General features: G+C 39.5%; 2 protein-coding genes across 2 annotated transcripts in view; both read left to right on the top strand.

The window, feature by feature from the left end:
* Positions 1-1,202, top strand: part of arhgap39 (Rho GTPase activating protein 39) — a 33,085-nt gene extending 31,883 nt beyond the window's left edge. The window contains exon 10 of the mRNA XM_062556502.1: positions 1,008-1,202. Coding sequence (XP_062412486.1) covers positions 1,008-1,202 — 195 coding nt within the window. The remainder of the gene's footprint in view (positions 1-1,007) is intronic.
* A 4,742-nt stretch (positions 1,203-5,944) lies between these two features.
* acbd6 (acyl-CoA binding domain containing 6) overlaps positions 5,945-13,131 on the top strand; it is a 40,263-nt gene continuing 33,076 nt past the window's right edge. The window contains exons 1-3 of the mRNA XM_062556288.1: positions 5,945-6,388; positions 11,445-11,509; positions 12,365-12,461. Coding sequence (XP_062412272.1) covers positions 6,113-6,388; positions 11,445-11,509; positions 12,365-12,461 — 438 coding nt within the window. The 5' untranslated portion in view covers positions 5,945-6,112. The remainder of the gene's footprint in view (positions 6,389-11,444; positions 11,510-12,364; positions 12,462-13,131) is intronic.

Below are 13,131 nucleotides of genomic sequence, written 5' to 3'. Positions count from 1 at the left end.
GGGGGTCTCCGAGCTGCCGGCAGAGGCAAAAGAAGGGCCACAGTGGCAGGCAAAACCTGTTGGGTTAATGTGGTGGGAGGTGTGTGATTTGTGTGTGTAAAATTGTGGTAGAGATAGTTGAGCATTTCCTTTGTTAACTGTTCATCATGTTAGGGGTGGGAGGGAAGTTTCCCCTCCAATGTATAACAATGATTGCAAGAATACAAATTGATCACAAAAAGAGAGCTAGCTGAGCATGTGGAGGTGCAGGCTCAGCCTAGAAATGGGGATTGTGGAGGTCACCTCCAGCTTCTACAGACCCGAGTGGTCAGGAGCGAGGCAGCATTTTAAAAAAGCTGTGGACTTTTTTGAGAACACGGTCTACTCCGTAGGATTATAAAGTAAAATGGACACTGGCAGCTGCAAAAAATAACATTAGTCTGAACACACCCTTAAACATTTCCACACCTTTTTAAGATTACTTTGAATGGGCATTTATGAGAATTACACCTGTCTCGACCTAGTCACACATACTCATCCTGGCTTGGCCTTGGATCCACTGCCACCAAGTCAAAATATTTCGAGAGCCAAAAGTGGAGATGCAAAGCATTTATTAGGAGCCCTATCTGTCTAATAACATCAGTTACTTCTAGAAGTGAGTAAGGCTGTGCATTATTATCACAGGGGATTACATTGCAGTATGTACAGTATGTATAGCCATTTTGCAGTTGTATTTCATATCTCAGTATTGAATTCTTTTGTTTTTTGTGTCTCGTATAATTTTGGACATGAAAAGATATGAGAATATAGCCCAAGTTGCAGAATTATGGTATTCCCCTTTTTCAGAAGTCAGCTAGCCTACAGTATTAGATAGCACAGAATCTGTGTAATTCCCCGTCACAACATTTTTGTTATGGTTTGAACATAGAAAGGGGCATGAGCAGAATAATAATTCTTTGCATGTTGACCTCATCTTGTGAGACAGACCTGCTATTAATTTTTCCTATTGCTTTCTCTGTTTTTAACAGGTCTTTGCCCAACCCTCTAACGTCAGTGTAACTAAAATGGATGTGAATAATCTAGCAATGGTGATGGCCCCAAATGTTCTACGCTGCATGTCAGATGAACCACGGATTATCTTTGAGAACACTCGGAAGGAGATGAGCTTCATGCGTGTCCTTATACAACACCTGAATACTAGTTTCATGGAGGGAGTGCTATAACACACACACACACACACACACACACACACACACACACACACACACACACACACACACACAATGAAAGCACAGACATACAAACCATACCAACCAACCATATTAAGACTCATTTTGACATATTTTTCAGCACTCCATCAAATCATGTATTCACATGAATGTCCTTCTGGATGCAAGTCAGTGCACACAGTCAGTCTCATGTTCTTATGTCTTCACCTGCTTTAACACAGTACATTTTCTGAATGTTATCAAAATACATTTCCATGACACTTTACTTACAGCAGGTATGTCTGCTACTTTTAGTGGCGTTAACATGCCACTATATCAGGTAAATGTAACAATATTAGATGAAAATGACAGTGTATTATGAGTTAGTGACACCATTTTCTCAACGGGTAATGTATTTTATGGACCTATTCAAACAAAATGTGTAAACCTATATCAAAGTGGTAACACTTTACTGAAACTCAGTGCACAAGACGCATTATAAACATATTACAAATGTTTATAATGTAGGCTATTCATAATGCAGCATTACATCTGACTGCACCACAAATGTCATGATGGTGTACTGTAGTATACAGTGCTTATAAAAAGTGTTCCTTATAAAAAGTATTTCCCCTTTTACTGTTTTTATAAATGGAATCTTGATCAATTTAAATTACTCTTTTTTACAATAATTTACAAATATCCCCAATGTGAAAGTAGATTTCTACAAAGTAATGTTAATTCAGTGAGGGATAATGGATGACAGTGGTCGGGTTCACAGAACTAGGCCTACTATCCCCAGACACACTTCAACTAATTTCTCAATGTAGTTCTACAGGACAAACTGCCATTAGTTCTAAATGGATGGCTGGTATGGCCAAAGGCCAGTCACTAGTTCTAAGTCAAAGATCATAGAGCGCTCCGCGCTGTTGGAATAATTAAAAATGTGTAATGCAAAACAAGCAATTGCGTAAATATTCATCCTCTTCAAGTGAGCACTTAGTAGATGCACCTTTGGCCGTCGTTAAAGAGTCTGTGTGGATAGGTCTCAATAAGGCTTGCTTTGGGACTGCTCTTTCAGCTTGGAAGGGGATCTGGTGTGAACAGCCTTTTCCAAGTCCAGCCACAGATTTTATATAGAATTGAGGTCTGGGCTTTGACTAGGCCACTTCAGAGCATTGACCTTGTCCTTTTTTGTGTGTCATTAAAGATTATGTTAATTAGAATTGAAAAAGACCAACTTAAATTGATCAATATCCAAGGAGAAGAATACTTTTTGTAGGCATTGTAAGCCCCACAAAAATATTATCATGAAGTCTTCTATGCCATATATGCCTTCCAACAAAGGACTTGACAGTGAATGAACAACATTTCACAAGGTAAAGATGCTGTCTGTTTCACTGTCAAGAGGTAAAAGAAGGTATATCATGCTTTCTGATATGCCAAGCCCGTCTATCATCGTAATGTTTTGTGTAGTTCTGACGGTCAATAGTTATACAAACATAACTCCATCGTTATGAGGCATTACTTGTCCCTTCATGAACATGTTTAAAATGCCTTGTTGATATTGAATTTAAGTAAAGTATTACCCAGAAAGGACCATGCTGTATGAATATTTGATCAATCATCATGAATACATTTACAGTGCATTTTAGAAACCTGCTCTAAGTAAAATGTTTCCAAAATGTTATATTGAAAGTTCTGGGTTTTATATGTTGGTATCATTATTGTGAATTAAAACTCCATGTTTTCAGTGTTTTGAAATGTCATTTTCAATAGACTGATAATGTTTAATTTCTTCACATTGGCATGTTTAAACTGCATAAACTTTTCTCTGTTGGAGTTGTTGGAACATGTGTGTAAACAGAAATTTAGCTGTCAACATTTAAAAGAACCAAACACATTACAGGAAACCTGTGCCAAAAAGGAACAACCCCAACAAAGTATTTGAAGAGTATACAACTGTTTTTTTTAATTAAGACATTTGAATCTGATTATAAAAAAAAAAACAAATGTTCATATCAAACTCACACTGAGAATAAAAATCCACTCAAAACCATGTGTTAACTGTAAAAAGATTCTGTGAGGTGTTGCCTTCAAACAATGTTTATTGTTACAAGTGATACATACATTCAACTAATTTGAATAAACCAGAAATGAAATTAGACTCAGTTAAATGTTGTTGATTGTGAAACTAAAACCTTGATTCTTGGACCCAGTCTTCACTCAACTGTAACGATGCAAAATGTACACTAATGTTTACAGGTGGGTCTCAAAAAATTACAGTTTATTTTTAAAAAGTGGATCTTTCATATATTCTAGATTATTGAAATATTTCAAGATTTTTTAATGTCTTGATGATTACAGTGTACAGCTCATGAAAACCAAAAATGAGTATCTCAAAATAATAGAATAAAGACTTAATAATACAGAAATAATACAGAAATGTCGGTTCAGTACACACAACTACAATCATGGTAAAGACTTGATAGTTGTCCAGATGACTCCTTAAAACACCCTCCATGAGGAGGATAAAGGCCGGCGCCCACCAGACACGTACACGGCACGCCGCGACAATAAACAAATTAGAACTCCATTGTTTTCAATGGAGCAAAGCCCACTAGAAACGTCTGTTGCGCACAGAGATAGAAAACTATTCTAAAATCCTGCGTGTCAAGCCCAGACCACCGAACACCGCTGAACGGCGTGTCCTGTGGGCGCCGGGCTTATGCCAGATAAGGTAGGCAGTGTGTTCACAGAGTGCTGAAAGTTGACTAGAAGGGAAAAGGTGTGCAAGCAACAAGGATGACCGCAGTCTTGAGAGAATTGTCAAGGAAAGTTGATTCAATAACTTTGGGGAACTTCACAAGGAGTGGGCTGGGGCTGGAGTCTGCATCAAGAGCCACCACACACAGACTCCAGGAAATGGGACAACTGGCACATGCCTAGTGTCAAGTCACTCCTGAATCAGAGACACGGTTAGAGTGTTTTACCTCGGCTAAGGAGAGACAGAACTGGGCCCGGTTCCCTGATAAAGACGGATACATGCACTTATGAGAGTTTATACAATTCATCTTAAGATAGTTTGTTTTTTTCCAACTGTTTCCCTCTCTTAAGATGCTCTTAAGGGAAACTGCCCATGTTACAGTAATAGTTCTGAAATATCCTGTCAGGTGACTGCACAGCCACCGATTAAACAGATCTAGACATTAATTCACTTCAATACGATACTTACATCTGCATGTATATCCCCAATTAGCATATACCACACAGAGACAGAAACAATAGTAATTATTTAAGATTAGCGTAGATTGTTGCACTGAACATGTTTGTTGATACGACTCATGCCTGTTCTTTGCTACTTGTGAGAGTCCCTGTACTTGTATGTTGTTGTTTCATACTTAATTGCATTTTTTAATCACATCATTATGAACATTAAATGCATGCTATTGTAAAATATGATTAATTACAAGTAAATATGAAATTATAATGCTAACATAAGTTGGATCATTATAGGCCTAGTTGTAATTTCCCTGTATGTCCAGCTGATGACGAGGGATATCACAGCCTACTGTAAAACACTTCTAGTCTTCTAGTCTTCTAGTCTTCTAGTGTGTTAAATTACCAGGAGAGAAACTGCAGCTTGACTTCATTTTTTTTCAAAAGGGAAATGTGGATAGGCCTATAGTTGACAGAGCAGAGGTCTGTTAATTCTTAATTGTGGCAATTCTTTATTATTCTTAGGCCTACTATAGACTTACAGTGCTAGCCTACTGTAGTATTTTCAGTTTGTGCATTCTTATAGGCTAGATAGAAATTGAATTGAGAACATCTAGGCCTATCTGCTTCACCCTCCACAAACAGAGAATTATGGCTAAATGTCATATGTTTCTATTTCATATTTGAAGTTTATATATTTTAAGATTGGCCACATTACAAGATCATGTAGCCTAAGGTCGCGCAGAGGCAAAAATTCTGACTTTTGGTCGTTACATCGTGGAACATCTCAGGTCAATCGTGGGTCGTTGAGTAGCCTAGCCTATGTCACAAAGTCGCTTCCTCCTTCGGGCATCATTTCTTTTAGGTCTATGGTCATTCCCGAGTTCTTCTGGCCTATTTGGACAGTGGACACCACACTGGAAATGTGTCGGGCAAAATCAGGCTGAAATTGTCTGGTAGCCTACAGTAGGCTAGGCCCTATAGTCTGCTCACAGAGTGGTGCCAAAATTGAAACATGTGCTTATTTTGGAAGCCTGAGGCATTTTTGATACAAAGTCGGAAGCAGTCTTATTTTGTCAGGGTTTGCTGAATTCAAATCTGCACACTATCTGATAGGCTAATATAGGCAAAGTTTAATGACCTTGAGGCAATCAGAGGTCATATGTGGTTTTGCAAATGAAAAAGTGAATTCAGCATCCCAATGCTTACCAAACAAAGACATTTGTTAACTTAATTCATCATTATAGTAGGCTACATTTCATTGCTTAAGCTGAGAAACGAGGTTCGCTGGGACAGTGGGTCACCAGAGGTCAGATTGAGCTTGTCATATTGCAGACTTGAATTCAGCTCACCCAATTTGACAAAGTAAGACTGGTTGCCAACTTTGTCTCAAAAAAAGGGTGTCACAAATCTGGATTTTGGCACCAGTCTATCAGGCGAGATCGTCATTATCATTCACGACACTCGTTCTATGACCCAGATACACTCTCGACCAGTGTGTGGCAGTAATTCACGCACATTTGGCCATGCACCGGAAATAATAAGGAGAAGAAGAAGAATAACTACTTCCTTCGATGTTTACTGAGGAATGCGATCTATTCAATATTTTCAAGCAATTGGAGCTGTATCTAACGAACAACAAACGACAAAACAGGCCAGTCGACTAGACTGCCCTAAACTGTAACGTTTGTAGAAATAGTAACGCTATGGCGTCTCGATCTCCATCATCATCTCCGGTCTCTGCAAGTGGTTCAGGTAACGTTACTGATCCAGCACGGCCTGACACGGGAGAGCCACTAGGTTCGGATTCCGATTCAGATGTCGATTTAGGACAATTTGACTGCGGTGGAACAGGCTCGGGAGTTCGACTGGAAGGAACCGAGCTGGAAAATGCTTTCGAAATAGCAGCGGAGCGACTTCAAGATATTGTCCAAACGGCGAGCAGAGAACAGTTACTGTACCTGTATGCTAGGTACAAACAGGTGACGTTGGAGAACATACTATTTATTGTATATTGTTTGTGTTTTGTTATTATATTTTTAGCAGGTGTCTCTCCTCAGCCTTCGTACCATGGTGTAAAGTTTTTCCTTAGACCAACGGTGTCATTTATTTCCCCCTTGAATGTATAGTCAATGGTGCTAGGGGTGTGCCGCTTGAAACTGACGTGTCAAGTCAGTGTCGAGGCTACGAGGCACAAGTGTTTTGAAACACTGCTTTGAATCGTCCTTCAAAACAGCCGTGCCAGGTTATCACTTCGAAATATCGTTCATAAAGTCCATGTGATGCAACCGACGCAAAGTGAACCTTCGGTGCATTTCCCTGGTGTGGAGTGTGGTGTGGTGGTGTACACGTGCGTTTAATTAACAGTAGGCCAAGATGTTGTAGTGTTAGTGAGGGTGATTTTGTGGCCTAGGCTGGTATTGTTTCACATAATATCTGTTTACAAGGTCAGCCTCTTACGTCATTAAACACACAGTTCTTAGAATCGTAGCAAACACATTGCAACATCAAGAGTCTTTATGAGAAAAAGGTCATTTACAGAACACTAACGGCAGTAAACTCAACTTTAATGTCACTTAATGTGGTCTCCCATCCAATTTTTGACCAAGGACATCACTGCTTAGTTTTGACTTAGGCTGTGAACATAGGAAATACTGTGAGCCACAGATTTTAACAGGCTGCACTTCCAATACAAAGCATTTGACAGCTTTGTTTCACCAAAATTGCTCTGAGGTGTTGGGATTGTTTTGAAGCCTCGTGGATTCAAAATGGGATGTCACTTAAGTTTGTAAAATTGGGGATATTTTTTTGTCCAGCACAGCTTCCTGGTGCCTCCACCACCATAATCCACATTAGGGGTGCCTCTCAACATCTCTCCTCGATCCTCGAGGGGAGTTCCCACTGATCTATAACTAACACTGGATAGACTATCCCATTGTTGCCGCCCCATCATTCTTTATGTAGATCAGTGAGGATCGAGGCCAGAGGAGGGAGGCAGGATGCATAAAAGCCCAAATGAGAGGCACCCTATGTATGGTGATGTCCAAAAATAGCTATTCTGATGGGCAAAATAATAAATTTTGGTCTGATCAGACCAACAAACCTTCTTCCATTTGGCGTTGGAGTCTCCCACATGTCTTTGGGGTGAAATTTGGTTGAGAATTGATGACAGCTTTTGACACTCACCCATAAAGCTTTGACTGGTGAACTTGGGTATAAGTTGCTGTGTGTATAGTTTCTCCCATCTCTTCAGAGTTGGCATAGGTGCCTTGATCACTCTGTTTGTGGTGACTGCTTGTTCTAGACAGATTTGCCCTATTCCTCACGGCACCCCATATCTAATAGGCTATCAAATATTCACTTTTACAACATCCACTTCACAATCTGCTAGACTGGGGTATTAAGGCATAGCCTGGAGACCAGACTCTCTTCTTCACAGAGAATCTGGCCTCGATCCATTGCCAAATGTTTATGTCCTGGTTTGTGGACGCTTGTCTGATGTTTGAATTCATTGGAATTCAATCACTAACTTCTTTCCTCCCTCCTGTCAACGGTGATCACTACTAATCAAAGGCTCTGCTTTTACCAGCTTTTACATGTTAGTATTGTGGATAGTGTAGTACTTTCCTGTTAAATTGCGAATAAAACATATTTTTCTCAAAGCAAGGTTGATGCCCCAGTACCTTTTGGCATCTATATGAGCATGTATAATCGCTTAGTCATGTCGTTGCTGGTTTTAAGTCTACCATGGATGTTAACAATATAATTGTATTGTAATTGAATTGTTTTGGGTTCTTACTTCTGGAATCGGCTTTTGGCGGGACTGTTGAGCTCTATAGATGTTTGGAATCCACAGCAAGCACACGTTGTAACAATGTTGCCATTCTTTGGCAGTGTCAGAGGTGGTATTTTAACATTTCAGCGCATCAGCTTACCATCTTTTTTGACCAACATTTCATTTCGGAAGATCTAACGAGAATGAAAGCGCACTACAAAAATATGAACTATAGCCATCCTGACTATTGTGTAGGCAGGAAAAAGGGGCAGTCATTCAACATATGATATTTGAGGTAGGTGTTCCTTTCTGTGAGAATGGATATTGATGCTCCTCATGAATCACCTTGTGCCACCATACTGTAACGGACTGCATTCTAGTGAATATGGAGCTACACTATATTGCCAATATTTAGTCACCTGCCTTGACTCGCATATGAACTAATCTGAGCAGTGGTAAGAGATGTAGTTTGTAGGGTTTTTTGAATAGACAGAATGGTTAATCATTGTGTTTGTGCTGGTTGCACAGCTGGTTGCAGTTTTAGGACTGGTCCAGGTCCTGTTGTTAGGACATCTCCGCTTTCCTAACCATCTTGCAATCTGAATGCATCATACACCCCTAGGCATATTTATATTTTTCTATGTTAACATACAGCTATATTAAATGCAAAGTAGGGGTGTAATGGTACCAAAAAATAAATGATTCACGGTTCGGTGTGTACTTCGCTTTTAAAGTCATTGTTCAGTTCATTTTTGGTACTGTAAGCCTATACCAAAGTTGAATTGCTTTATGGAAAACATTGTGGTTTTTACTCATTGTTGCTGAAATAATGTAACACTGATTTGAAGAAATTGCTTCAATTTTGAGTGTCTGTACGTTAACTCTCCATATGGTTTTACTCTTATAACCAATGTGCTGCTAATCCTGTTTGGCTTATACTTTTGTTGTTTCCTGAACTTTCCAGTGCTTGAAAATGTTTAGTACATTTGGCATTCTGTTATTTTTTTTTCTCTTTCAGCAGGAATTTAAGAGACATTTTAGAGGTTGCTGCTTGAAGCCTTGTCTTCCTTGGATTCTTACAGTAGTTTGGGGAACAGGTTTATTTGCAATGTGTCTGAGTGGTGTGATACAACTTGTACTTTCTCCTTTATACAGTGGTGCTCAACTGGATCTCTAAACTCTGGTATTTTCTTTTGGTATCTTTTCCTTAGCTAGCAAGCATTGCAATCATAGCAAGCAGACACTAGCTATAAGGCTTCTGCACTGTAGAGATGTAAGAAGATACAGTACACTTAGGTAGTTTGACATAGTTTTTTGTTGCTAGTAAACATTTTTTAAACTCTGCCTATATGCATGGTGCTCCTTATGCCAGTTCAGTTTTCCTTTCAGAAGGTTTATTGCCATACGTTCAGTGTCATAAGATTTGATATTGCAAATATACAGTATGTCATAACGCCTGTATTATGGCGTTTATTGTTGCACTTTACTAAATTCCTGCCAATGCACAGCTCTCCTGAACGGCATATCTTGAAACAAGTAGAGTTTCTCACAAAAAAAAATAGTTCACAGATAACAGTCTTTGACTCAAAGTGATCAGAATGATTTGTGGATGATCGTAAATGGCTGCACATACCCATCCATACCCATCCAACGCTCAAGGAATGTTGTACACTCAATAGAACATAGGCCTAGATAATGCAATGGCTTGATCTGGTATGAACATAGTTTCAGTGTCAGTGCAATTAATCAGATTTTGATTTCAATTATGATTTTGCCTTGCATCACTTGGCATCCATTGTAGTTTTGTGCCGACTCTAAAGCTCCACCTAGAGTCACAAAATATTTATATTTGACCTTGTCACTGTACTTCTGATGGCTTGAGTCCTTCCCTCCACGCGCTTCATACAGTTTTGTTTTGGAGCCAAAGGACTAGCAACAGGCTAAGACTATCTCCAAAGAGCTGTTTCTACTATGTTTCACAATTCACAAGATGCATCCAGGTTGAAGAGACTTTAAGTTGCAGGGCTGGTTTTACGCTGCGGGTCGCTAAACAGCTATGCTCTATGGCTATGCTAGGTGAACGATTCTCCTATTACAAGTTTGTTTGTTCATCATTGATCATAATTGAGTATTCCTAGTATGTGTCTCCACTCTCATTTGCGTTATTTGGCTATGGGAGTCCTGTGGCCTCGATTTCCACCTACCATAAGCTGTTGTGGTATTGTCCTAGATTGAAAATTATTAGAATGCCAGAACCAATTTGATGGCAAAGCAATTGGTTTGTGTTCTTACATAATGCCAAAACAGCATAGTACAAACTTGATTTCCAGGCTCACTACTTTGTTTCACTTTGTGACTCTCAATGTTTCCCACCAGATCAGGCATTACTAACATTACTTCCTACTTCATTTAGCCTTTACAACATACCCTCTTGTCACTGATTGGTTCGGCGTCCCGGTCATTTGTCATTTGAGGGAAATGTTAGACGGCTAGTATCTGAGTGAATTGAAAATGAAAGGAGATGCTAGGCAGGTGAGGCCAGGCTAGCAGAATACAGCCTTTCCATTGAAGTGTGAATGGGACTGGAATGATGCGTAAAAAGTACCTAATTATGATGATCAGATAACTGGTAACTGTACTGTGAAATTGCAACTGTGCTGAGGTACAGACTTTTTTCATTTGTATTATAGGCTGGAGTGAATACCCTATTTGAAAATCTATATATTTGAAAAGGCAGCACCCCCCCCCCCCCCCAACCCACAAAAAAGAATGTTCTCACCTAAGTATGCCCTTTTGTAAAAGACATAATAACTCCAGTGTCATTTTGTTCCCATTTCAATGAAACAGCAATTTCTATGCAACCTTGTTAGCACAGAATTGTTGAATCATTCACAAAACATAAAGGAATCTGTTAAGTCAGATTAAACATTACAGATTAGTGGTTTATAGAAGTAGATAAAGACAAGTGATGTTCCCAGCCAGGATGTGCGCTGTAATTCTGTATGACATTGCTGACTATATCGCCAATAGACACCAGTTAGCAGTTAACACCAGTTAGCAAGCTTCTAGCACTGCCAGTAAAGTTTTGCATGCCTTTTAAGGCACTAGCGCACTAGTTGTAGACCAAATCTTGCATAGTCCTCTTTTGAAGGTAATGCGTCCTTGCATTTTACCTGCTGCCATGCATTTACATAATCCAGCAATGCCGATACCATGTCGACGACTGGTATTATGCTTAAAACTGGTTATATATGTCTATACAGGTCAAGAATGGGAGATGTGATGCAGCAAAACCAGGCTTTTTCGATTTTGAGGGTCAGCGGAAATGGTAAGTCACCCTGCAGATTAAATGTATGTGTACATGATGTTCTTACCTACATACAACGTTACGTTTGCACCCCATTTCTTTGAGTCTGTCCTTCATATATGCAGTATGACTTGGATATCTCATATGCTTTAGTTGATGTTGAGTCGCTTTGGATAAAAACGTCTGCTACATTGTAAATACATTAACCATAGTACCGTATTTTACGAACCGCACTGTCCGGGTTAAACCAGGACATCTGGTCACCCTATTCTAGTTGAATTAACTTCCCTTTCCATTCTAATCTTGACATGACACTTGACACTTTGGTCAAAGTGCCTTGGGGTGTGTTTGACCAAATTTAAATTAGCAAGAATTTCTTCCTGATTGCTGAAACATTTGTTGTTGTTTTTTTTTGTTGGTCTGTGGTTCCTTGATCAGTTGCGCAGCAAATTATCAGACGAGTGACAGAAGCACCGTGCATACTGTAATTAGACTCCTCAACTTCTCGGACCCGCAGTCTCCTTGTCACTGAACGGTGCCAGTCTGCGTCCCATAGTTTGAAACTTGGGAGACCTAGTCTACCAACCCTCTATAGCAACTGTTGCTGTGCTTGATATACTGACGAGATAATAGTGCAACGGTCATTAAAATACTCCCGAAGCACAAAGAAAACTAAACAAAATATGTCTATATCGAAAAATTGGTGATTGTTTTATTCCAATAAGGCAACAGTCGTGGAAGGGCATTACTAAGATTAAATCTCACTATAATCACCAAGCTGTGCAATATGTCCCATTACAACCCAGTGATTGTGCTTTGCACAATTTGCCTGGATACTTGTAGCAATATTGTAATTTGTATTCATTTCTTTTTCAGGCAGGCGTGGAGACAATTGGCCGACATGAGCGCTGAGCAGGCTATGCAAGAATATGTTTCGTGTGTGAAGTCTCTGGACCCAGACCACAGTTGGAAGGTAAAGTCTGGTGAAGTCAGTAGTTGTAAATATAAACCCTCATGTTGACCACAAAGTACTACAGGCAGTTGATAACTATACAGAATGTGAATAACCTTTTTGATGATATGTTGAAAGTACCTACTGTATGCATGGTGTTGCACAAATATCTACTGATGTTAGCATGATGACGAACCCCAGCCTCTCTCATAATACCTTTTTGTACCGCAAGATGTGCTTGTGATTCTCTGTAGTGTGTAGAGCCAGGCAAAAATACAGCTGCAAGTGGTGATTAATGGGGTCCAAACAGTTTGGATGAAGTAGTCCCAGAAGGGCAATATTTGAACTATTTGACAGATTCAATAAGTGAAAAAGTTTAAACAAAAGCCCACTGCTCCAAGAATGATCTTAATGGAGTTGCTAGTTAGGAATTGCCTTACTTGCCTCCATAACTCAAGCTAGCGCTGTTCGCATAAATAATCTGGCAACCTGAATATAGAGGTGCTACTAGCTGTATGATTGGGAAACTGGCAGTGGATGAGGGGAAAATTCAAAGTCAATACATAAACAGAAATTGTGAGCTACAACTTCAGTTTCAAATTGTGAATACTGGCTAATTGGAAAAAAAAACACTATGCCAATCTAAAGGCATTGTGAAAGGCATGTGGTGATGTGGGGCTACTTTAATTCC

The sequence above is a fragment of the Sardina pilchardus genome, chromosome 15 (assembly GCF_963854185.1).
Source record: "Sardina pilchardus chromosome 15, fSarPil1.1, whole genome shotgun sequence".
Lineage (NCBI taxonomy): Eukaryota > Metazoa > Chordata > Actinopteri > Clupeiformes > Clupeidae > Sardina > Sardina pilchardus.
This window is presented reverse-complemented; position numbering and strand designations above follow the sequence as displayed.